General features: G+C 38.3%; 1 protein-coding gene and 1 non-coding gene across 3 annotated transcripts in view; both read right to left on the minus strand.

The window, feature by feature from the left end:
• The window catches only part of BZW2 (basic leucine zipper and W2 domains 2), a 63,164-nt gene that overhangs the window by 11,459 nt on the left and 24,070 nt on the right, over positions 1-27,635 (minus strand). For both annotated transcript variants that reach the window (XM_005678994.3, XM_018047355.1), the window contains exons 3-8: positions 24,626-24,802; positions 17,941-18,044; positions 16,383-16,448; positions 12,094-12,229; positions 8,753-8,862; positions 2,428-2,598 (exon numbers count right to left, since the gene is read on the minus strand). In XM_005678994.3, the coding sequence (XP_005679051.1) occupies positions 2,428-2,598; positions 8,753-8,862; positions 12,094-12,229; positions 16,383-16,448; positions 17,941-18,044; positions 24,626-24,802 (764 nt within the window). The remainder of the gene's footprint in view (positions 1-2,427; positions 2,599-8,752; positions 8,863-12,093; positions 12,230-16,382; positions 16,449-17,940; positions 18,045-24,625; positions 24,803-27,635) is intronic.
• TRNAC-GCA lies at positions 19,096-19,168 on the minus strand. Its single transcript has one exon. It is a non-coding gene; the product is annotated as a tRNA-Cys (tRNA).

Raw genomic sequence — 27,635 nt, forward strand, 5'->3', positions numbered from 1 at the left:
CCTCCCTTCCTGGCATATGCTCTCAAGTTCCAAGGCAGAGGAGAACACAATGATTTGTTCTCAGAGCGGATTTATTTTTAGTTCCCAAATTAATAGGCTTAGCTCTGGCCAGGAGCTGCTGGGTAATAGAAAATAACAGCGAATCTTGGTTTCTCAGAGTTAGTCTTTTACAGGCAGGACCCCTGTTGAGTTCAGCAGGGCAAGGATTATTTAAGCCAGTCTGACTTTCTGGGGTTTGAAGACAGCAACAGAGCTGTGAATGTCTACTTCCAATCCTCAACTTAAAACCTCTTGATGAAAAGTGTCTTGGGTTGGTATGAGGCACTCACTACAATTTATTCTTTAATTATAACTTTCGAATATCTTCATGCCTTATGTAAATAAATTGTAAAGTGCAAAGACTTCTTTTAGATGGTATATATCAATGTAGCAACACTCAGCAGGCTATTTTCCTTCAGAATTACTTTTAAATGTGCAAATGTATCCTAAAAACCTGATCATATGGAATAAATTCTGCCTAACACTGTATTTTATATTAAACTTGTTTGCAAAAATCTTTCCCCTTTTGAAATAAAATCCCAAGTAGAGTTGAGGACTTTAGTACACGCATGTATGCTAAGTCGCTCAGTCCTGTCCAACTCTTTGAGAACCCATGGACTGTAGCCCACCAGGCTTCTCTGTCCATGGGGATTCTATAAGCAAGAATACTGCAGTGAGTTGCCGTTTCCTTTTCCACGGGATCTTCCTGACCCAGGGATTGAACTTGCTTCTCTTAAGTCTCCTGCCTTGACAGATGGATTCTTTACCACTACCGCCACCTGGAGGGCTTAAAAAGTAATTAAAAACCCTTATGCATCTTGCTGCTGCTGCTGCTGCTAAGTTGCTTCAGTCTTGTTCGACTCTGTGTGATCCCATAGACGCCAGCCCATCAGGCTCCACCATCCCTGGGATTCTCCAGGCAAGAACACTGGAGTGGGTTGCCATTTCCTTCTCCAATGCATGAAAGGGAAAAGTGAAAGTGAAATTGCTCAGTCGTGTCTGACTCTTAGTGACCCCATGGACTGCAGCCTACCAGGCTCCTCCATCCATGGGATTTTCCAAGCAAGAGTACTGGAGTGGGGTGCCATTGCCTTCTCCAATAATGCATCTTAATGTACCACTCTGTGAGCTTCCCTGGTGGCTCAGATGGTAAAGAGTCTGCCTGCAATGCGGGAGACCCGGGTTCGATTCCTGGGTCAGAAGGTCCCCTGGAGAAGGAAATGGCAATCCATTCCAGCACTCTTGCCTGGAAAATCCCATGGACAGAGGAGCCTGATAGGCTACAGTCCATGGGGTCACAAAGAGTCGGACACGACTGAGCGACTTCACTTTCACTTTTGTGAGCAGTACACCTACTTTTCTCCCTTCCTTTTTAAAATGAAAGTATACTGTTTTCTTTCCTGACAGCCTGGATTGCAGCGGGGAAAGCAGCTTTCAAGAAAAGAAGGAACGGAGGAGTCCCAGACCTCCAGCTGACAGGGAAAAGCTGCAAAGAAATGTGACATCTCTATCCCTGGAAGTATCACAGTGTTCGTTATAGCTTGCTTTTTTCACCATGGAAAATCATGTTCAAGATTTTTGCTTGGATAAAGGTTACTGAATATATTGCTGACCTTAATGCTATGAGACTTAGGACCAACACCTCCACCTGCTGGCCAGAATCCATCTTGAAATCTCAAATTTTAAATCATACATGGTACCTTGCAAGGCTCTAGGCAAGCAGGGTGGTGAGGATTTGGGACTTGAGAGTTAAGTGGCAAAAGGAAAGGACTTTTAATGCAACTTTTGAATTATCACATAAAAGTTTTTTTAAAGTTCAAATGGAAAGTTTTCTTCAGGCATGACTTAAAAAAAGAAAGATATAGTCATAGCCACAAGAACTATAGCTATACAAAAATATAGTTTTTACATTATGCAGCTACCCAGTTATTGTGAGTGGAAGCCAGCAAGTCACTGGTCCAAGTGGTCTTTATCCATGACGTGAATGTAAAACCACCCCCTTTTTGTCTTAAAATTGAAATCTGCATACATTAAGCTAATACCTAACCATATTATATAATTTGCAATAAAATGGGAAAAAATCACCTTAAACTGAGGTATAATGCTAGTGGATAGCAGCGGACAGTGAATTTATTAGGCAGATGAAATATTTTGACAACCATAGCAACCTGGTAAATAAGTCATTTGTATGGAAATAACCATTCTTTTCTGGAACATCCTGGAGGATGTTTCTGATATTGAGCTCATCTATATGGTATGAAAAGGACCTCAAGTTCATAGCAATGAACAAAGGGCAGTCTCCTTTAAGGGAGGTGAAGTTTGTACCACACAATCTAGGATACGCCCCTCGCCCGTGGTTTTGCAGTGAGGTGAGCCCATGGGCCTCACCTCCTTGATCGGGCATTCCTGAGAAAGACGCTCCTGGAGTTCCTTCTGCAGCTCCTTCCTGGTGCCCAGGGACTGCTGGACTCGGAGGAAGTCGGAGAGCTCCTTCAGACCTGCGTCCGTGAAGTACTTAGCGAAATGATCCACACTCTGTCTGTTAACTGGGAAGAGTTCCTGAGAGAGAAAAGACAAGAGACTGTCACACAATAAGCCATTCACATTCTGCAAGCATAAAGAACATTTTCATATTAAAGTAGCACTTGGACTATCTCACGAAGAAAAGAGTAAGGGTTGATTTTTGAAAAGAATACATCTCAAGGTATATTTCTTGAGCACTTGCTAAGACACCTTTCAAAATTAGGCAATTTGACAAAGAATAAAAAAAGTAGTTTCACTCATTTGGAACCACTATTTACTTTTTCTTTTACTTTAATTGAAGTATAGCATATGCAAAAACAGAGCCAAGTGTGCTAAACTAAGTATAAATAAGGTGATAAATGAGTAAGGCTGGGATTATTTTAAACAGATAAGAGAAACGGAAATTATCAATCATACTGTTTCCTTAACTATGAGTTAACAGACAAAAACCAGTTTTAGTAATGCTGAAATGATTTGAGATACGATTTAAAAAAAAAACAATATTGACTATTATCATCTCATAGACCTCGATTCACATTCTGAGAAAATGCTGCTATTAGTCTAAAATAGCTCAGAGCTACAGGGAATTTTTGCTGTAACTCTTGATGATGGTGGCTCTAAATTAAGTTCATGGTGAGATCTAATCTAAACCTGTCCTACCAACTCTTCAATTCATTACATAATTCTTTTGGAAATTTTTAAAACGCGCAGTACACCATGGCTGCTCTTACATTTTTACCTCATTTCCATTTCACCTTATACAGCTTGGCAGGGGCTTAGGAACACTTAGTCATGTTCTAATCCTGTGTGACTCCCAGCACTCAACTAAGAAAGCAAGGCAGTTTTCAAAGCTCTCACATTTTTCAGACTGTTGAAGAGTCTACAAAATAGATCCAAACTTTTATGATGGCTAGATTTGGATATATATATTGGCCAATGGCTATATGGGCTTCAATAAAAATCTCTGAAGAAAGATCTGTAACAAATTTGCCAAAGAAATGCAAAAAAGCAAAATGGCTGTCTGGGGAGGCCTTACAAATACCTGTGAAAAGAAGAGAAGAGAAAAGCAAAGGAGAAAAGGAAAGATATAAGCATCTGAATGCAGAGTTTCAAAGAATAGCAAGAAGAGATAAGAAAGCCTTCCTCAGTGATCAATGCAAAGAAATAGAACAACAGAATGGGAAAGACTAGAGATTTCTTCAAGAAAATTAGAGATACCAAGGGAACATTTCATGCAAAGATGGGCTCGATTAAGGACAGAAATGGTATGGACCTAACAGAAGCAGAAGATATTAAGAAGAGGTGGCAAGAATACACAGAAGAACTGTATAAAAAAGATCTGCACGATGTACAAAAAAGATAATCACGATGGTGTGATCACTCACCTAGAACCAGACATCCTGGAATGTGAAGTCAAGTGGGCCTTAGAAAGCATCACTATGAACAAAGCTAGTGGAGGTGATGGAATTCCAGTAGAGCTATTTCAAATCCTCAAAGATGATGCTGTGAAAGTGCTGCACTCAATATGCCAGCAAATTTGGAAAACGCAGCAGTGGCCACAAGACTGGAAAAAGTCAGTTTTCATTCCAATCCCAAAGAAAGGCAATGCCAAAGAATGTTCAAACTACCGCACAATTACACTCATCTCACACGCTAGTAAAGTCATGCTCAAAATTCTCCAAGCCAGGCTTCAGCAGTATGCGAACCATGAAATTCCAGATGTTCAAGCTGGTTTTAGAAAAGGCAGAGGAACCAGAGATCAAATGGCCAACATTCGCTGGATCATCAAAAAAGCAAGAGAGTTCCAGAAAAACATCTATTTCTGCTTTATTGACTATGCCAAAGCCTTTGACTGTGTGGATCACAATAAACTGTGGAAAATTCTGAAAGAGAAGGGAATACCAGACCACCTGACCTGCCTCTTGAGAAACCTATATGCAGGTCAGGAAGCAACAGAAGTGGACATGGAACAAGAGACTGGTTCCAAATAGGAAAAGGAGTACGTCAAGGCTGTATATTGTCACCCTGCTTATTTAACTTATATGCAGAGTACATCATGAGAAACATTGGGCTGGAAGAAGCACAAGCTGGAATCAAGATCACCGGGAGAAATATCAATAACCTCAGATATGCAGATGACACCACCCTTATGGCAGAAAGTGAAGAGGAACTAAAAACCCTCTTGATGAAAGTGAAAGAGGAGAGCAAAAAAGTTGGCTTAAAGCTCAACATTCAGAAAACGAAGATCATGGCATCTGGTCCCATTACTTCATGGGAAATAGATGGGGAAACAGTGGAAATAGTGTCAGACTTAATTTTTGGGGGATCCAAAATCACTGCAGATGGTGACTGCAGCCATGAAATTAAAAGAGGCTTACTCCTTGGAAGGAAAGTTATGACCAACCTAGATAGCATATTCAAAAGCAGAGACATTACTTTGCCAACAAAGGTCTGTTTAGTCAAGGCTATGCTTTTTCCAGTAGTCATGTATGGATGTGAGAGTTGGTCTGTGAAGAAAGCTGAGTGCCGAAGAATTGATGCTTTTGAACTGTGGTGTTGGAGAAGACTCTTGAGAGTCCCTTGGACTGCAAGGAGATCCAACCAGTTCATTCTAAAGGAGATCAGTCCTGGGTGTTCTTTGGAAGGAATGATGCTAAAGCTGAAACTCCAGTACTTTGGCCACCTCATGCGAAGAGTTGACTCATTGGAAAAGATTCTGATGCTGGGAGGGAGTAGGGGCAGGAGGAGAAGGAGATGACAGAGGATGAGATGGCTGGATGGCATCACTGACTCGATGGACGTGAGTCTGAGTGAACTCCGGGAGTTGGTGATGGACAGGGAGGCCTGGCATGCTGCGATTCATGCGGTCAGCAAAGAGTTGGACACGACTGAGCGAATGAATTGAACTGAACTGATAGGGACGTAGCCAGATGGCTTCTGTCATGATTCAAATTTCAATATTCTGTGTACCATCATCCCATAACCTGCGCTGAGTTGAGTCATGAGTTTCAAAACGTCAGAACAGAGTTGGTGGGAGCAGCATTAAAACATACGTTCACGTTAAACAAACATTTCAAAACTGACTGAATTTCTGTCATTGATATTTGTCAAGAGGTCTTCTAAATTTGTTGGGGGCAAGGCACTAATTTAATTTTTAGTTTCTTCTATGAATTTAGATATGAAGTATTTTGCTAATAACTGTATACAATAGAAGTTTTACAGAAAAATAAACTGAACCTCAACAAGGTTAAACAACTAATTAGGCAGCTAGAAATTTAAGGACATGGCTGCATGACTCCAAAGTCAATAATTATTTGTGCCAGCATTCTGTATTCAATTTAGGAAGAATGTGACTGCAAAGTCTGATTGCAAGTTACGTTCAGAGTAATACACCATCAAAGTGATTTTTTAATTTACTTTTATGAACTATAACCATAGTCCTTATGAATGACATGTAATATCTTGAAAACTACTATTCTGAGCTGATCTCTACATTTCTGCTCCTACTAAATTCTCTCTTTTGCGGTTCCCAACATGCCATGCCTCAAAGGCTTTGCCTGAAATACTCTTCCTGGATATATCTAGATAGTTAGCTTCCTCACACACGTCACCTTATGAGAGGCCTTGCCACACCACACAGAGATACGTCACTGTTTGCCTACTTGGTTTTCCTCTCAGAGCACTTTTTACTTTTTATTATACTACACATTCAAATTAATTATTCAGTTTATTGCCTGTTCCCCTGCAATAAACTATAAGCCCCAGAAAGACAAAGGTTGCTTGTTTGACTTTCTTCAATAGCTTCAGCTCAATATCTTGATCACTGTTCCCTTTTCCAGTGATGGGAGAATGATGTCTCCCATCTCCTCTCTTCTAGGAGTTGCTATATATTTTTCTTGCTTCTGTATTACAGAAGTAGGTAATTGCTAAATTTCGAGAATATGCTATTTTTCCCCCAAAGGGAATTTTGTCAAACAGCTTAGTGAAACAAAAATTTCCTCCTAGATGGTGGAACTGACACTCTAGTTCCTCATTCATTTGTAAGTCAGCAAACAGCATGCAGGCATGGTCTAAGACATAGCCACCCTGTCCTCATGGAGTTTCTGGTAGAAACTGCTACCTAAGCTTTTCATGCTCAAAATATACTAGACAAAGAAACCTAGCAAAAACACTTAAATGATATGTTTTTCAAAAAGGAAATACATTAAACATTTTTTTAAATGAAGTAACCTAATCAAGTTAACCAAGCTGTGATTACTGGTGTCTTTAAGGAACCATACTTCAAGTTAGAAGAGCATAGCATTCTCAAAAGTTTAATATGGGAAAGAAAGGTTCACTCTTACCCTCAACCCACACTCACATACAGTGCCTTGTAAAACACCTGATAATAAGCATAAAATTGTAAGGATGAATGAATAAAAAATAAATTGCTATTCAAAAAAATAAAATGGATAACCAACAAGGCCCTATTTGTATTGCACATGGAACGCTGCTCAGTGTTATGTGGCAGCTTGAATGGGAGGGGAGTTTGGGAGAGAATGGATACATGTATATGTATGGCTTAGCTCTTTGGCTGTCCACCCTAAATCATCACAACAGTGTTAATTAGCTATATCTCAATACAAAATAAAAGTTTAAAAACGAGAAATAACTGAGTCTTCTGTGTTAAGTAGTAATCAACTATATCTTTTTTCCTAATAATTCACCCAGCTATCCTTTAAACAAGTGTTCAGTGAAGTTCCTCCTTGTTGTATCTGTCTTCACAGGTGGAGAAGTAGCTCATGAGTAGATTAAATCTTCCTACCCCACTGGCAGGCTTCTCACTGACTACTTCTGGCCAAAAAAGGTGAGCGTCTACAACACTAGAAGGGCTCACTTCGGTGTCCTATATTCCTGTCCTCTGACATGAGGACAGAATGGCTCTGGTCGGAGCTGTTCCTTCCCCATGGGTCCCAGAAAGAAAGGGCATGTAGATCTCAGTGGGCTTTGCTGAGCTAAGATACAGCTACTCCACAGACTCAGGGACGAGAATACACTCTTTCATATGAACCTCCACCGACATCAACAATCTATTCACTTGTCTTCAGTGACTTCCAGACACCCTACGTTGCTACAGAGTAGGTGCCACAAAGGCAGGAAACTTCTCTATCCTGTCTCTACTGACTCTACAACTTCTAGGCTAGAGCCTGGCACAAAGCAGACACTTAATAAATACACACTAAAATGAAAAGTATTGTCAGTGGCAAAAATCAACAAGAATCTAGAGTTAAATTTTTCTTCCTTCTCAAATTCTAAAGACTTCCAAGAGAGCTATTTTAAGGTAAATTGCAAAAGATAAAGGGATTTTAAGTCACTGAAAATCCAAGAGTTTACAATGAGCCAGATTTAGACTTATCCCATGGATCAATACCCTTGCACAGTAGGACACACTGGAAGAGAAAACAGAGAAGAAACTAGGTAAAGAGAACATGGCAAGCATGTCTTTTAACTTTAGACTTTGTCCTAAAATTGTAAAGGCAGATTCACTTGGAGCTATCTCTATCACAGCTGTGGCTTCTAGCAGAAAGAAATTATAGGGGCAGATAGAAATTATGAGAGCAAATATTTTTCTTGATTTTCTTTGAAAAATACAAAGATATAGATGTAAAAATATAATCAAGCAATCATGATGATGGAAGTTTCAAATTAACTACAATTAACTTGTTCACTTTCGTAGGTATCTAAGCATTTCTAAGGAATCTTGGTATAAATAAGGAATCTTGTTTGAACTTTTATTTTGTTAACAAACTAACCTGTATTTGAGATCAGTGTTATTCAACTATGACTCAAGATACCCACAAATGTCTAATTAGGTGAGATCAATGTGATCTCAAATTTCATATTTAAAACTTTAAATTTCTATAGTTATTAGCTGCATCAGAGGTAATTCTGATAAATTTTTTCACTATGTCAACAAACTTCCAAATTTGAAAGTCTCCACATTCCTTGTGACTCTTTAATTTTATCATTCCATTTATTTATGCAATGAAGATTAAACTGGAATTAGTTTCTATCTTACCATAATACAGAAATAAAAGGAACCATGTTCCAATTCAACATAGACTCGAGCATTTGCGTATTACATTGCACACACTGAGAGAGCCACAGCAGAAGCATGAAACATATAACCCTTTGCCCAAACAACACTTACAAGCAGCCTTTTATCTAAGTTGGCTTTTCTCAAAGAGGAGGTAACAGAATTGGCATCTTTTTCTGCCATCCATGCTTTAAAAAGCTTGACAGCAAATGAGGCCGCAATGCCTGTTAAAAATAAAAGAGAGAGAGTAAACCTTTTATAAGAAAAACTGCTTGTGATAATGCGTAAGGCAACATTCCCCATTAGGTGCCCTGAAATGACCAAATAACTTAGAGACTTGATTTGGTACAAAAAAAAAAAATGGAAAGCTCTCTAGGCTGTTCATTACTCAAAAGAGAATATTTTCATGAGAAGTAAAAAAAGAAGTTACAGTACTTTTCAAACTTGGACTCCCACATTCCAACCTGTTTTAACTGTAAGTTTATTTTTACCGTGGTCAAAACCATATTCAAAGCCAAGGATGTTACAGTGTTTTGCCTCTATTTCACTCTGTGGTTCACCAATATTCCACGTTTATAACAGTTATCCTGAGGTACAACAAATAAATCACGAGCCATACAACTGAAATGTCAACATGTCAACTAATCTGTTGATAAATGATGCCAGTGAAAGAACATCAATAGTGACAGGTATAAATAAATAAAGTTGTAGATGAACATGCATCATTTACTTTACAGTTTTACTTCTTGTAAAAAGCATTTTAAAAGATTCATGAGTTAAGCTATAAAAATGTCAGTTCTGTTTTCAGCTGAAATCTTTTCTGGATATTTTTAAAGAGATTTTAAAAATTGCTATGTTAATCAGGAATCCACTCAGTTACATACTCATTTATAACAAGATTTATTTCTAAATATAAGTGATCAGATAACTAATAGACAGCTTTTCTGTGAACCCAAAATGTCTAAATTAATGTTGCATTTATTTAATGAAAATTTAAGGAGTAGTTGATACATTAAACTGATTTTTCTGAGTTGAAGGCTTCACTATTGGTGATGGTTTAAACAGTCTCTAGTCCCCTTTCCAAAGAGAATTCCCATCTTACTGAGGCCAGGTGACTTCTAATTAGTCTAAGCCCTGGCACCACCCTCCTTCTGCAATGATTAATAATGGGGGAAAAATTCGAGTCCTGAATGATATTGCTTTCACTCTGAAGTCTGTTTGACTTTTACATATATTGTGACATAAGAAATAAATGCCCTGAAATGGGGGAGGGAATAAATTAGGAATCATCGGATTAACACATACACACTACTATATATAAAATAGATAACCAACAAGGACCTACTGTATGGCACAGGGAACTATGCTCAATATTTTATAATAACCTATAAGGGAAAAGCATCTGAAAAAGAATATATATCTGAATCACTTTGCTATACACCTGAAACTAACAACATTGTAAATCAAATGTTTCAATTAAAACAATGTTAAAAAAAAAAAAAAAGAAATGCCCTGACAGAAATTTATGTCCTGTCTTCCAGTTACTTGCAGGTAAACAAGCTCAACTAATACAGACACCAGCTTTATCCAGTGTTTTCCTTTTGAATAGCAGAGAAACTAAGCCCCTCCAGCCTCAAACTAAGACAATAAACATGAGCTAGAGAATTTTATGTTGTCAACTTGTTGACCTGGATTTTTAATATTATCATTACTTCATAGTCAATATAAAATTTAATATAAACTTATGTAATTAAAACATTTTAAAAGGATCTTGTAACCCTCATTGTAAGTAAGAGAAGTAAAGTATGCCTGAAACTAGCTAGGAGTCTAAAAAAAAATCAGGCTCAAACCTATCACTGTGCATTAAAAGTGGCCCCTAGTGGAAGGATTGGAGAAACTTTGTACTTGAGATTCTGCTGAGTGGATGACTCCCCTTAGCCATTTGTTGGGTGGGAAGTTGGGGAAAAGGTATAATTTCATAACCCTTTCCTATTTGGGAAGAAAGAGTTTAAGACTTTAGTTTCTAAAGATGGTAGAGTATAAGGAAGAACCATGTGACAGGGGCACTATGTCACTTCTATCGCAAAAGTGTTCTTTCCTACCCCTCCTAACATTTTACCATAAAAAATTTCAAGAACTTCTTACGGAAGAACTGAACAAACTGAAAAGTAAATACTCATGTACTCACCATCTTGATTCTGCAGCAGTTAATATTTTGCTGTATTTGCTCTATCACGTTTGTCCATTTATCTTTCTAATAATTTAATTTTTAATACATTTCAAAAGAAATTACATACACCATTTAAGTTTTTAATATAACCAGAAAGAATTATTTTCTGTTATAAATGCTAGGGATAAATCTGATGTAATTAACATTTACTGTTTACATTTTATCTTTTTCTCCTAGTATAAAATGGCTAGTACCATAAATAAAACATGAAGGATCATGAATTCTTGTCAGGAAAACATTTTAAAGTGCTATAATATTTTAACAATATATTAATAACAATTAGAGAATCTAAAACTATAGAGAATCTCTAAATAATGTGATTTGACTCTTGATTTACTATTCTTTTCTCAGTTATAAAAAATTATAACTCATTTCACTGCAGGCATGAATGAGGCTGGGACTTCACATCTGTAGGAGTAAAACCCAATTCTAAGAAGAAACAGATGTTTTCACAAAAGCTCTTTTAATTTGTCTTTAAGAAAAAAAAATAACTCTTTTGTTTAACTGCATTTAAAACTTGAATATCATTATCCTCCTACAAGAAAAAAAAAGCCCACTTCTATATTATGCTATAACCAAGTAATTGTATGTATGCCCATCAAACTCTTAATGCCTTAAAATTAGAGCAAAACTCTTAGGCAGCCGTCTGGACTTCTAAAACAGACATAATGAATACTTTAAAAAAATGTGATAAGAACGAACATCTGAGCACAAGATCTTGAGGGGGAACAGTTCAGAAGAATGGCCCAAACCAGTGAAATAATAGTTTGGGGGGCATTTAGGAAAGTGAAGGCCCATTTTTGGCTGTTCTACTAAATGGAAGCAAGTGTTTTAGGCTGGCATTCTGTTTCTGAGGGCAAAAAAGGCTAAATATCCCACAAAGCATAAAGAGTCCTGCACAATGAAGCACTGTCCCAGCAAAATATGTCAGTAAGCATCTATGTTGAGAGAAACAGTGTAGAACTGATCAATTTCAGGGTCTTTGACTGAGACTTAAGGCAAAAATTCTGGTTTATTATTATTCTTTAATTGTCTTTCTATAGGTGTGCATATTTTTCTCCTAAATTCCTACAAGAAACACATACAATCCTTATATTGTTTGAACACACACACACAGCCTCTTACGTGGAGCATGGATGGGCAGCAGAGAACACCAAGAAGAGATACTGGTATTTTTCTTTGGCTTTCTTTTCCCAGCTGACAGGTAAGAAATGAACATACGTACCTTCTTTGACTAAGCTGTCAGTGAAGAGACTGGTGAGGATGGTGGCAGGCAGGGTGCCGCTGCCCAGCAGGATCCCCGACAGCATTGCCAACTTTGTCTGCTCTGTTTCGGAAAAGGCTTTAAGGAAGAGGAGAAGCTGCGGGTCAAACAAAAGAAACCATGTCTATAAAGCAAAGGACTAAAGTAGGAAAATAATAAACGACGCACATGCACGGCTAGATGGCTCACAACTGATGGCTCACGGGGGGCACACTTACTCACTGGAGACACACACCTATGTTCCATGATAAATTGGGTGCGATAGAAAGGGACTTTATCAGGCCCTGTTCCTTTCTCCCAAATTTACTTACAATTTAGCTACAGATAACATGAAATTAAAAGATGCTTACTCCTTCGAAGAAAAGTTATGACCAACCTAGACAGCATATTCAAAAGCAGGGACATTACTTTGCCAGCAAAGGTCCGTCTAGTCAAGGCTATGGTTTTTCCAGTGGTCATGTATGGATGTGAGAGTTGGACTGTGAAGAAAGCTGAGCGCCGAAGAATTGATGCTTTTGAACTGTGGTGTTGGAGAAGACTCTTGAGAGTCCCTTGGACTGCAAGGAGATCCAACCCATCCATTCTAGAAGAGATCAGTCCTGGGTGTTCTTTGGAAGGAATGTTGCTAAAGCTGAAATTCCAGTACTTTGGCCACCTCATGCAAAGAGTTGACTCTTTGGAAAAGACTCTGATGCTGGGAGGGATTGGGGGCAGGAGGAGAAGGGGACGACAGAGGATGAGATGGCTGGATGGCATCACCGACTCGATGAATGTGAGTCTGAATGAACTCCAGGAGTTGGTGACGGACAGGGAGGCCTGGCGTGCTGCGATTCATGGGGTCGCAAAGAGTCGGACATGACTGAGCAACTGAACTGAACTGAACTGAACATTCATGGGAAGGAAAAGAGGCATTTGGAGAATAATGTGAACAGGTCACATAAATAAATTTGACTGTATACAACAAAGGGTAAACATTACAAAGTATCTTCTGAATACACTGTTGCCTTTCATGGGTGTTTCATTTCTTTGCATGCTCCCTTAGTCCTGCGCCCCCTCACTACACCCCCACCCCATCATACACCTACCCATTTTCTTTGGGTTATAATAAAAAATAAACAATAATAACAAAACAGAAGTCAATAAGCTGTGACAGCCAGCATATACTTTTTTGAGCCCACAGCATACTTTTTTAAAACAAGACTGGGTGAAAAAGGGTTTTCAAGGTTCTTGATGCCTCTTTTAAACACGGTGTGATTCAAACTAGGTATTTCCTAGACCATCGAGTTTTACCACCAACCCCGGTGATGAGGTAATGGAGGGTGTAACATAAAGAAAAGTTACGGGTGGAGAAGAGGCCACTGCTGCGGGTTGGAAAGAACAATTGTAATGAGAGGGTGACAATGCTGTCTGGGTCCTTCTGGGTTGCAAGGCTGCCAACATCATATCCCAGCAGTAGAGGAAGTGACAAAGCAGCAGCCCCAGAAAACTTGGAAGGGAACGCAAAGCAAAGGGGCTAAACCCCACTTGCCACTGTGAGTTCTAGGAGTATCCATTCCCTCCTTTTTCCTAACCCTCCTCCACCTAGTGCTTTGACTCTATTTGTATTTCATGGCTACTTTTCTCTGTTTCAACAGACTTTAGGCATGTAACTGAGATTCCCCAGGGCCGAAAATCACGACTGGGGCTCTCCAGACTTATTCATTACCCTGCACTGATGGAAAAAAAAATCATTGGCATAAATACAGACTTATTAAGTGCTTCATGGCCAATGAAATTGTTAGCTCTGTGCAGTGAATAGGGCTGTATTAATGTACCATCCCCAACAGTTACAGTATTATTATATTATAGAGAGGTTATGTGACTCTCCAAATATTTATATGATGAATAAGTGGCAGAACTGGAATCAAACTAGCCCATTTCACTCCCCATTTAAGCCTTTTAAAGTCTCAATGATTTAACAAGACTTTCTAAGCTCACAAGAAAAGAGGGAGTCAAGGAAATTGGTATCAATGGTTAAAGCTCCAGGGTGCAGCAGGAATGAGGTAAGAAAAAAACTGACAAAACTAGATACTTTATATCAATCTGGCTTTTTTCTCATTGTCAAAATAAGAAAGATTCAAGTAAATAATGAAAAAGAGCCACGATAAAAATATTAACACTATTTAAGAACATTAATATACTCATATTCACCAAAAACTCAATTATATTTAGCAAAATGGTGCAAAAGTTTTCTTTTCTTAAAATTAATATCCATATTGCTCAATTATACGAATAAGTATTAAAATCAGATGCTACATGTATTGCAGCAGAATTTTCTTTAAAAAATGGATACTCTGAAAAATAAATAATTCTTGAAAGCATATTCATCAAATGAATCAAGTGGAAAGTTTTCAAGGTTCAAATGAACTAGGATAAGAAAAACATAAAGGATATTATTAGGCAAAGAGGAAAGATGTTTATTTGAATGCTTTAATATCATTTTTTGGTAATATCTATCCCTCTATTTTTGGAGAAGGCAATGGCAACCCACTCCAGTACTCTTGCCTGGGAAATCCCATGGTCGGAGGGGCCTAGTAGGCTACAGTCCATGGGTTGGACACGACTGAGAGACTTCACTTTCACTTTTCACTTTCATGCATTGGACAAGGAAATGGCAACCCACTCCAGTGTTCTTGCCTGGAGAATCCCAGGGACGGTGGAGCCTGGTGGGCTGAAGTCTATGGGGTCGCACAGAGTTGGACACGACTGATGTGACTTAGCAGCAGCAGCATCCCTCTATTTTAATGACACACTCCTTATTTTCTAAGCATCTAGCCAAATAATGAACCACTTTAATCCATTCAAATGTTTTCCCATGGTAAAAAAAAAAATGTAATACATGCTAATAGAATAAATCTAACAGAATAATATAAAAATGTGAGTAATCTCCTCTTTAATCCTATTTCCTTAGAATAAACATTATTAACGGTTTGAGATGTGTCCTTTCAAATTCTTAAATGTACTTCTATATGCCTACATTTTATAAATAACTACATGTATACACATGCTTTTATTGAACTATACGTTGATAACAGCTCAAAATTGCTGAGTGGAACAGACAGTTTTCTGAACAGTTTATGTGTATATGACTATTTACGAAAGTCTTGATCTTCGCTTTCAACAAAGAAATCTGAGGCACAAAGAAATTAAGTAATTTGCTAAGGTTAAACTTCTGCCAAATGGTTGTTCTTTTCCTTAACAATTTATCATAGACATTTCCTCTCATCAGTTCATGTGGTTATGCCTCATGCTTTGACTGCATAGTATCCCACTGTAGAGAGAGACCATGATTTAATGAACCTGTCTCCCACCATGAAAATTTAGCTTACGTCTCAATACTGTGATGGACATCTGTATGCATATATAGTTGTATGTTTTCATGCTGAAGGATTTTTTTGGTATGAAAGTTGAGCCATGAAGAATATAGATTTAAAAACAAAGATTTTGCTGCTGAAGTGTTTGCTTTATATGGAACCATTTTGAACAAAGGGAAGCAAGAGTGGGTAAGCAGCAAAGTAGACGTTGCAAAGTAACAAAGTTGATGTTCTGTTTATTCCCTTGGTTTATAATTTGGGCAGATATCTAAAATCAGAAATGATGGCAAAACTGCCATATATAAATAAAAGGGGAGCTACAAATCAGAAAGGAACATACTGCAATTTCTGAAAGGAGGGCTTCTTTAATAAGGTGCTATTGCTTATTTGGCTATTTATTAGAGGTCAATTACTGTGCTAAGTACCTTACAGCTCATAGAATTATCCCTACAACAACCATACATGAAGTCCATACTTTTATTGCAGCTATTTTATAGATGAGAAAAACCAATGAGATTTACACCCAGATACTATTTCACAAGGTATGCTTCTATTTCCTTTGCTAAACGGCATCTTCAACAATTAAAGAATTTTAGTGATTAATAGCTCCTGCGCTATGCTCTTTCATAAGCTTTAACTAATCATATATTCTTTAAAAATATTCCTTTGAACAAAGCATGCTGGCTCACATTAAACATGAAGGAAAAATTCTAATCATGTATTTCTTTCTACAGCTATTAGCTAATGATCTATCATACTCATTTCTTCACTCAACAAGCATTTATTAAAAGCTTAAAGAGGTCTGTGGTTCTCTGGACTACCACTATAAAAGCAAAATTTTCATCCCTCTTCGTGTCATATTTTAGCAAACAGAGTATATTACATCTGAATTCTTACCTTTTTCATTTCATCCTCAAATGCTTTTTCCAAATACTTGTATCTCCTGATGAGTTTGTTGAAGACCTAAACATAAAAGAAACCAGTCAATATTATGTAAACAATTTTAAAACACAAACTCACCTCAACCACACAGGTCTACACTAATAAACACATGTAGTTAAACATTCTCCTACTGTGATATGAGAACCACAAACATTTCAAGAGTTATTATGACCTGGGGGATAAAACAGAATCAAAACGCACGTAGGAAAAAAAACAAATCCATTTGAGAATATAATAGGTGAGAAAACAAAAATGACTTTGATGAAAATAAAATGAATAAATATAATTTTAAAACTGTGTGACACAGAGATGGAAAATATTAATAACTGAAACAAAGGGGATTACAGATATAATCACTGAGATACATGATGGGAGGAGATCAGCGTTTAGGGGAGATTATACTTCAGGTGAATACAAACATGATTTCAGCAGATAAACAATAAAGACTACTGGCCCCCACAATCCAGTTAGAATTCTCAAGCAGGATTTCCAAGTGTGTCAGTGGAATCCTGGGCTGTTTTTTAAAGAGGAATGATGTTTGTTATGGACTGAACATCTGTGTTCCTCCTAAATTCATACATTGAGGCTCCACCCCTAAAGTAACTCTAACCTCTGGGCTCTAATGCCTGATCTGAGGCAGAGCTAATGTAAAGGTAATAGAAATAACGTGCACAATAAATGTGATGCAATTGAATCATTCTTTTCCTAATAGGCTGCTTGTCCTTTTTTTCTTGGCTTATGGTTCTTTATTTAATCTGTATATAAATCCTTTATTGGAGAAGGCAATGGCAACCCACTCCAGTACTCTTGCCTGGAAAATCCCATGGACAGAGGAGCCCAGTAGGCTGCAGTCCATGGGGTCACGAAGTCGGACACGATTAAGTGACTTCACTTTCACTTTTCACTCTCATGCATTGGAGAAGGAAATGGCAACCCACTCCAGTGTTCTTGCCTGGAGAATCCCAGGGACGGGGGAGCCTGGTGGGCTTCTGTCTATGGGGTCGCACAGAGTCGGACATGACTGAAGCGGCTTAGCAGCAGCAGCAGCAGCATAAATCCTTTATAGGCTTTATGTATTACAAGTATCTCCTTGCTTCTTTCTTCTGAACAGCTACCTAATAGTTTATTAATATGAATTACCAAGCTCTACTTAATTAGTAGCTTGTGGATCGACTTATGGATTTTCAGACCTATGGATTTTCATCCTTTGATGTTTTAGTTTTGAAGGATACTGCTAAACTACTCTCCCTAAAGCTGGAACCAACTTATATTCCAACAGAAATTGTGATTTCTCATGTCTCTTATGGATGAAAGGTAAAAACACTCCATCTTCCTGAAGTTTAATGATCACTGTCTTATTATGAGTGCAGTTAAGTATCTCTCCATATGCTTAAGAGCTACTGAACATTTCTATTAAAAAAGTGACCTGATGAATTTCTGAATCTTAACTTTTCTTAAATCTTATTTAAAGGTTTCCCTTTCAGCACAACAATCTCTCAGTGACAGGCTCTACCTGAGCATAGTTTCGGATGGTTTCATGATCTTCATTTGCTGAAAACACACAGTGGTTGGTCATCTTGGTCTTATCACCATCATCTATGCGTGTTCCTCCAGGGGCTAATAAGAGAATAGTTAATAACCATTAGGACAGCACTGAAATCAGACGAGCATGTGTACAAGAGATCAATTCTCGTACATCTAGGAAAACTGTAAAAGTAGGTATCACATAAACTTTCGTAGAATGATGTACATGTGTAGATACACAGTTTTGTAGAAGATTATCACCTTAATAAAATTTTGTTCAAGTGGTTGTGTTTATTACAAAGGGCTAATTAAATCTTATGAATAAATTAATTGCATCAAAATAGACTCTTGAAGGAGTTAACTTTTCCAAAAACTAATTTACTTATGAAAGATGTTTGTACGGTTTGATTTGTGTTTTTGCTGTGCGGTGCAGCATGTAGGATCTTAGTTTTCTAACCAGAGACTGAACCCATGCCCCCTGCATTGGAAGCAGAGTCTTGACCACTGGACTGCCCTTGTTTATACTTCTATGATAATGCAAAATGGTTATTCGAATGCGTATTCCTTCCATAGGCTATGAGACTGTTGATTACATACTTGACTTCACTGGACCCTTTAAGTCTGGTTCTTGCCAAAGTGTATCCTTAACTATGATAGCTAAACAATAATATTTATTCAGTGAATTTAATTTGATTATTCTCAATGTAGTTCCTGATGTTTCCCACATCAGAACATGGTTCACTTTCCAGGTTTGCTACTAATATTTTGCTGGGCTCCAGTTCACCAACACTAGTACTATCCAGACCTGGCTTTTATAGCAATCTTGATGGTTTCCACTTCAGTAGGTATTAAGAATGTTTCCTCCTCACTAACCCAGTTATCCACACAGTGTTGATCAGTATACACTCTGACCCCTTATCATTTATATTTGATCACCCAGCAGTTCCACTGGCTAGGAAAGAGTGTATTTTATTGTTGTTCATCTTTGCCCCCATACACTATACAGCATCATGGAAAAGTGAAGTCGCTCAGTCGTGTCCGACTCATTGTGACCCCATGGACTGTAGTCTATCAGGCTCCTCCGTCCATGGGATTTTCCAGGCAAGAGTGCTGGAGTGGATTGCCATCTCCTTCTCAAGGGGATCTTCCCGACCCAGGAATCGAACCTGGGTCTCCCGCACTGCAGGCGGACGCTTTACCATCTGAGCCACCAGGAAAGCCCTAAGTATCATGGAGGAAATGGACAAATAAATGGATTAGAACAAAAGAAGGCCTTTTTTCTACCACTCAACTTTCCTCATTCAAAGGCTTCCCAGGTGGGACAATGGTAAAGAACCCACCTGCCAATGCAGGAGATGCAAGTTCAATCCCTGGGTTGAGAAGATCCCCTGGAAAAGGAAATTGCAACCCACTCCAGTATTCCTGCTTGGGAAATTCCATGGACAGAGAAGCCTGGCAAGCTACAGTCCATGGGGCTGCAAAAAGTCAGACACTCATGCACACATGCTCAAAGGCTTCTCCTATAAGTTTCATCGGCGGCCATTACAAACATTGGTTGATTAGAAGGCCAGAGTCAGAACACTAGGTAGTTTTGTTTTCTGATTTTACTTCATCAGAATTAGAGCGGAAATTTGAGCAAGTCAAATTAGGTTAATAACTACTATACACTCAAATATTTGTTGAGTAGGTATTTGAACAGGCCATATTTTAGTGTTTTGATTTGAGTCATATTTCATACCTTTGGATGATATGAGCTACAAATAGCCAACTGTTTCTTACAGTTTTGTAAGTAAATTCGTTTTTAGAAATGTCAGCTCCTTCAGGAGTCTGTTCTCATGCAATTAATTTATGCACAATTCAATTAGCCCTTTATATTGAATACAACCACCTGGAACAAATTTGTTTTGGGGGGAGGGGAACAAAATCTTATTAAGAGTATAATCTTCTAAGACCTCTGGACTAATGATTCCTATCTGATAGAAGTTACATAACTGAAAAGTCTGATTTGGAAACCACAGTCTTTTAAGAGGTAAAATTTAAAAACTGCATTCTTTTACAAAACAAAATATTTGTTATACTTAATAATATTGCTATACCTCGCTTTTTTCCCCCCGATAGTGGGACCAAATATTAATTGCCATTTCTAAAAACTTTGTGAAATTTTCTGTTTTTCTCAAGGTAGAAATAGAACAAAAGTAAAGTGTTTCTTGTATCTACTCTTCAAAGCATACATCTGAAAAGCCAAGATAACTATTGTCTCAAGAATAGCAGCGGAAGGTAAATATTTTTGTGGATGTGAAGAAAATTCTTACATACTAAATTAGCAAACAAAATGTTTATATAAAAAGAATGCACCTGGCTAACTTTTTTCATTACATCATAGGTCTGGCCTCGGTAGATATCTGGGGTTATACTAACTGTGCTCATATACTGTACCAAACATTTTCTCCTACGCCCTTTTGGATGTATGCACGTGGCGTGAAAACATGAATTCTTTTTTTCACACATATGGGGTTTATTAGGAAAAAAGCCTAACAGTGGAAAGGGGGAAAGACTGACAAAGAGTGTTCAATGTGTGTGTTTGTAAAAGGAAGGTGGTGGTGAAGGAATCTCCCCTGAGCTCTAAGTTCTGCGAGTAAGAGAGAGGTAAGATGCTGCAGACCTTGTGATCCTGGTACAGGCTGCAGGGATAAATTTGCTGATCATCATTATGGAGATGGTAAATGAAGTCTTGAGACAATCAATGCAAAGCATATAACTTTGACCATATGTGAGGCAGCAAATATGGAAACCTATGAGTCACATGACAAGCGGCACTAAGAGAAGGAGCAGGGAGTCCAAATTTGGTCTACGAGAGGAAAGAAAGGGAAATACTTCAAGGACGATCCAAGGGTCAGCAGTGCTGCCAGCAAGGTACTAAGAGCTGAAAAGGGTGCCCCAGATAGACAGGTGAAGTCATTCGTGACTTTGACAAGAACCAAAACTGACCGAAGATTATCCTTGCATACGATTTACCAGTGTATCAATAAAACAGTTAAGGAAATTGAAAAAGCCAATAATCACAACAGGAAAGGTTCAATCTCACTCTTCATTATGGTTTTCATTCTTTTCAGAATCGTTTGAGGTAACACTTATTATAGCAAGAAAGACAACACCATACTGCAAAGTAAATACAAAACAACAGAGAGAGTTATTGTGTTTGTATAATATCATCCATCCTCAAAAGTTTATGCATTTAGGTAAAGAAATCTGTAGAAAAGAATTAACCAAATATTAACAATAGTTATCTCTGGGTATCGGCATTTGAGCACACTTCAGTTCAGTTCAGTTGCTCAGTCGTGTCCGACTCCGCGACCCCATGAACCACAGCATGCCAGGCCTCTCTGTTCATTGCCAACTCCTGAAGTCCACCCAAACTCATGTCCATTGAGTTGGTGATGCCATCCAACCATCTCATCCTCTGTCGTCCCCTTCTCCTCCTGCCCTCAATCTTTCCCAGCATCAGGGTTTTTTCAAATGAGTCAAATCTTCGCGTCAGGTGGCCAAAGTATTGGAGTTTCAGCTTCAACATCAGTCCTTCCAATGAACACCCAGGACTGATCTCCTTTAAAATGGACTGGTTGGATCTCCTTGCAGTCCAAGGGACTCTCAAGAATCTCCTCCAACACCACAGTTCAAAAGCATCAATTCTTCAGTGCTCAGCCTTCTTTACAGTCCCCAACTCTCATATCCATACATGACCACTGGAAAAACCATATCCTTGACTAGATGGACCTTTGTTGACAAAGTAATGTCTCTGCTTTTTAATATGCTAACTAGGTTGGTCATAACTTTCTTTCCAAGGAGTAAGCCTCTTTTAATTTCATGGCTTCAATCACCATCTGCAGTGATTATACTTGTTTTAAAATATCTACTTTCTGCTTTATTGACTCTGCTAAAGCCTTTGACAGTGTGGATCACAACAAAATGTGGAAAATTCTTAGAAAGAGATAGGAATATCAGACCATCTTACCTGTCTCCTGAGAAACCTGTATATAGGCCAAGAAGCAACAGTTAGAACTGGACATGGAACTGCAGACTGGTTCCAAATTGGGAAAGGCGTACATCAAGGCTGTACATTGTCACCCTGCTTATTTAAGTTACATGCAGAGTACGTCATGCAAAATGCTGGACTGGATGACGCATAAGCTGGAATCAAGATTAATGGGAAAAATATGAACAACCTCAGATATGCAGATGACACCACTCTAATGGCAGAAAGTGAAGGAACTAAAGAGTCTCTTGATGAAAGTGAAATAGGAGAGTGAAAAAGCTGGCTTGAAACTCAACATTCAAAAAACTAAGATCATGGCATCACTTCATCATTTCATGGCAAGCAGATGGGGAAAAACTAGCAGATTTTATTTTCTTGGGCTCCAAAATCACTGCTAATGGTGACTGTAGCCATGAAATTAAAAGACACTTGCTCCTTGGAAGGAAAACTATGACAAACCTTTGTCAGCAAAGTGATGCCTCTGCTTTTTAATGACAAACCTAGACAGCATATTAAAAACCAGAGGTGTCACTTTGCCAAAAAAGGTCCATCTAGTCAAAACCATGGTTTTTCCAGTAGTCATGTATGGATGTGAGAACTGGAACACAAAGGAGGCTGAGTGCTGAAGAACTGATGCTTTTGAACTGTGGGGCTAGAGAAGGCTCTTGAGAATCCCTTGGACTGCAAGGAGATCAAATCAGTCAATCCTAAAGGAAATTAATCCTGAATATTCACTGGAAGGACTGATTCTGAAGCTGAAGCTTCAAAACTTTGGATACCTGATGTGAAGAACTGACTCATTTGAAAAGACCCTGATGTTGGCAAAGACTGAAGGCAGAAGGAGAAGGGTACGACAGAAGTTGAGATGGTTGGATGGCATCACTGAATCAATGGACATGAGTTTGAGCAAACTCGGGGAGATAATAAAGGACAGGAAGCCTGGTGTGCTGTAGTCCACGGGGTCGCAAAAAGTAGGACATGACTTAGTGACTAAACAACAACAGCAATTTCTGAGTATTGGGATTCAAGCACACTACAAAGTGCTTTTATATGTGGACTTGAATTACCTATATAATGATAATGAGATTTTCATAAACAGTAGCAATAAAAATAAACCTGGCACAGAGTGAAAGCCAGCAGTTCAAATCAAAAGGGAGTCTGGAAGTGAATGGGGCCATGTATCAGCACAGATAGATATAAGAGCTCAGAGTGAAGAATTAAAGGGTGGCTCTACCTAGAAAGGGCTTCCCTGGTGGGTCACATGGTAAAGAATTCACCTGCAAGGCAGAAGACCTGGGTTCAGTCCCTGGGTTGGGAAGATCCCCCGGAGGAGGGCATGGCAACCCACTCCAGGATTCTCGCCTGGAGAATCCCCATGGACAGAGGAGGCTGGCAGGCTACAGCCCATGGGGCCGCTAAGAGTCGCACACAACTGAGTGACTAGGTAGGTATATACCCTGTCTTAAAGTAGGTTGGCCTAAGCAACATTTCTCAATGAAAGGCACTCGCACCATGCTGTGCAGGGCAATTTCTGATTGTACAGAATGTTCCTTGCAAAGCAGAGTAGGTGGCATACCCGGCCTCCACTCCCAGGTCTCTGTGACAACCACAACACTTGCATACATTTGCATATGCCCTCCAGGTAGTTGAAAAATCACTGACCTGGGGATCTGACCACTTCCGGTGATTTACAATTACCATAGGAACTAGTTATGAAAACCAAGCTCTGAGAACAACTAGAGAGGAAAAATGAGTGGTTGTGATACCTGTTAAACATTTAGATCAACATACCAGGACACTTAAATAGTATTCTGAAACCTTTTCCCCTGATGCCCCTGCTCTGAAAGATAACAGTTTTTACTTTGCTTTTTACCTATTTTTAATAATTTCTGAACTTTTATCTTTAATCCTTTTTTGTTAGTTACACACTCACAATTGAGAAGATTTTTTAAAAAAATTAATTATAAACTATATTTCTTAGGCATTTTATTATTGATTGATGAAATGATATTTAATGAAACACTGGGACTTCTTTTTAAATTTGTTGACAAAGTTAAATCTCACTGCTCATCGTACCAAAAAAAGGGGTGGATGGGACTAGAAAGAAAGGTGCTATGGCAATTGGGATTTAACTTGCAGGCATATTCTTTATTGTCCGAGCCACTAGGTAAGCCCCTTAAATGTACTGGAATGATCTAGACAAGTGGTCTCCAGCCTCTCTGGCACCAGGGACTGGGTTCATGAAAGACAACTTTCCCACGGACTAGGGGTTGAGGACCGCTGATCTAGATGATCCCTGAACTATAACGCAGAAATTACCCCTCGTAAATCCACTCCAGAAACATTCAAAGATCAGGGACACATAGGAAAATTGGCTTTTAGCTATAGCCAAGTGGCCAACCTTGTTGTCTGTCAACAAAAGTTCTCAGTTCTATGCTTCTCTTAACCCACAAACATTTCACAGCCACATCAACACCATTCCAAATCATAATCTAGGTAAAAGTTCTACAGGCTCCCATTTGTATTTTTTAAAAATCAACTATCATGCATGTAAAGCTTATAAAGATTCTGTCTCATAAGAAAATATTTCAATACAATTGAAAGTACGTAATACTACAAGATGCTCTAGTATATGGCTTACCGAGCATACTGCCAGCCACCAGGATATCGAAGAGTGTGTCTGCATAGCGACGATAATCTAATCTTGAGCCTGTGGAGTCCAAAAACTTGGCTACAGCTTCAAGGTCATCACCAGCTTCATTAAGCCCCTGGACAAGTGTATCCCTGAAGACTGTGGGTTCGAATTTCTCTTTTTCATCTAAAATAATAGATAATACAATGGCTCTTTTACTTATACGTCATATTGCCAAATGCAACCATACATTTCCTTTGCTCACTGGTTTTTATTTGATAGCACGATTATTCAAAAGTTGAAAGACAATTAAGATTGTCTACTAATTTTTCATGTTAAAGCCCTTGTTTAAATATTCATTTAAGCAACTGATTTCCACTAAATGGGGCCACACTTTAATACATTAAAAAGTTGATGATCAATCATTTGTATCACTCATAGGGTACGCCAATGTAACTGTGAGTAGGCCAATGCAACTATTAACTCTAACTCTCTAATAAAAAATAAAGTATAACAATCAAAAGTTTAAAAAAATTTTTTCTATCCAGGATAGAAAAAGAAAATGACTCAGGGAGACTCACCTAAGAATAAGGGAGAATATAAAAACAAGCAAAATAAAGACTGGGAGGGAGGAAATAAAGAGGGGTGGTACTTTAAAAAAATTTTTAATTGAGATATAATTGATATGTGATATTAGTTTAATGATTTGATATCTGTACATATTGCCAAATGATCACCATTAAGTCTAGTTAGTCATCACCATATACAGTCATATATTCTGGCTTGTAATGAGAACTTTCAAGATCTTATTTCCAGTATGCAATACAGTATTATTAACTGTAGCTGTCAGGCTGTACATTACATTCTCACTGCTTACTCTACCGTTGGAGGTTTCTTCCTTTTGAATACTACCTCCACCCACTTGCCCACCTCTTCATACCTTCTCCTGCAACCATCAATCTGTTATCTATGAGCTTTTTTGTTGTTTTTATTGTTAAGATTTCACATATAGAGATCATATAGAATTTGTCTTTCTTGTTTCACTTAACATAATTCCCTCCAGATCCATCCATGTTGTCACAAACAACAGGGTTTCCTTCTCTTTACTGCTGAGTAATAAAAACTTAGGTTGTCGCTATACCTTAGCTATTATAAATAATGCTTCAGTGAACACTGGGGTGAATGTATCTTTTTGAGTTAGTGTTTTCATTTTCTTCAGATAAATACCCAGAAGTGGAGCTGCTGGGTCATATGTAGTTCTACTTTTAATTTTTTAAAGGAACCTCCATACTGTTTTTTATAGTGGCTGCACAAATTTACACTCCCACCAAGGGTGTTCAAAGGTTCTCCTTTAACCACATCCTCACCAACACCTGTTACTTCCTGGAAGGATATATATATTTTTTAACAGGATAAGTTATTCCAGAATATTTAAATATTTAATAAATATCTGAGCTATATGTTTATAAATCCAGCTTCAGAGAAGACATTGTCAACCTTCCTGGTTGCATGACCCCTTGACAACCTTCAAAAATACTAAAGATTCCAAAGAACTCTTGTGTTTATGGACCCATGGAAACTTATTTTATAGAAATAAAATTAAAACTATTTATTACATGAAAGATATTAGTGAGAAGATAAGCACTGTTTTACACTTTTGCATTTCTTTAAAAGTCTGGAGTAATGGCAGATAGACAAATTCTGAAATGTACTGCGTGCAATTTGTTGCAATATCACACATCCTGAAACGACTGTTAAACTCCTGAGAGAATGTGTTAAAGGGGGAAATATTATCTTGGTATTTTATTACGGAAATTGTTTCAATTTTGTAGATGCCCTGAAGTATTTCAGAGGATTTAAGGATACAGATACTATGTAACTTTCTCTCCTCAGCACACTCTAGACAGACTTCTTTGTAGATGGTCACTTTGGAGTAAAATCTTGAACAAAGTAAGGATCACTTGAGAAGATAACAAACTAGATGTCAGATGAGGAGTTAAAAAAAAATGACTAGATAAGACAAAGGATCTAACATTCAGTTCAAAGAATTTCACCTTTTCCCCCTTATAAAGACTGAGTCGGCATATGGGGAAACAGGGCAAAGGATGACATTCCCCCAAAATATTCTATCATAAATGTCTTTAGAGAAGTAGATATTGCAACTGTTTTGTTTTGTTTTGTTTTGTAAAGGAAGAAAGAGGAGGAGAAGAGAATGCTATGGAAAAAAGAAACATTTCATGAATAAAAAAAAGAGTACTTGGAAATGAAAAATATGGTAGAAAAACTTAAGAACTCAATTGAAGAGTTAAAAGAGAAAGCTGAGAGTATCTCTTAGAAACTCACAGGAAAGTCAAAGACCTACATAATAGAAGCATAAAGATAAGAAGAGCAGACTAGCCAAATGTCCAAACAAGTGAATAAAAAGATACTTTTCTTAAAAAGGGGAGGATTTAAAACTTTTAAGAAATTTCAGTTTTAAAGGAGACGTGAGTTTCCCAGTGAAAGACTGTCTGTGGACACAGCACAAGGACTGAAAGCAGACCCACAAGGAGCCTTCATTACTGTGAAACTTCAGAACAAAGCAACTCGCTGAAGTTTCAAGGGCAAAAAACCAAATCACATACAAGGTATCAAGAAACAGAACAACCTTGAATTGCCCAACAGAAATACCAGAAGCCAGAAGATAGTCCTTCAAAATTCTAAGGAAGAACAATTTTCAACCCAGAATTCCAGTGTCTGGTCACACTATTAATTAGACACAGTTAAGTGGAGTTCAGTTGCTTAGGCAAGTCTGACTCTTTGTGACCCCATGGACCGCAGCATGCCAGGCTTCCCTATCCATCACCAACTCCTGGAGTTTGCTCAAACTCATGCCCATAGAGTTGGTGACGCCATCCAACTATCTCATCCTCTGTCGGCCCCTTCTCTTCCTGCCTTCAGTCTTTCCCAGCATCAGGGGCTTTTCCAATGAGTCAGTTCTTCACATCCGGTGGCCAAAGTACTGGAGCTTCAGCTTCAG

This window comes from Capra hircus, chromosome 4 (assembly GCF_001704415.2).
Source record: "Capra hircus breed San Clemente chromosome 4, ASM170441v1, whole genome shotgun sequence".
Lineage (NCBI taxonomy): Eukaryota > Metazoa > Chordata > Mammalia > Artiodactyla > Bovidae > Capra > Capra hircus.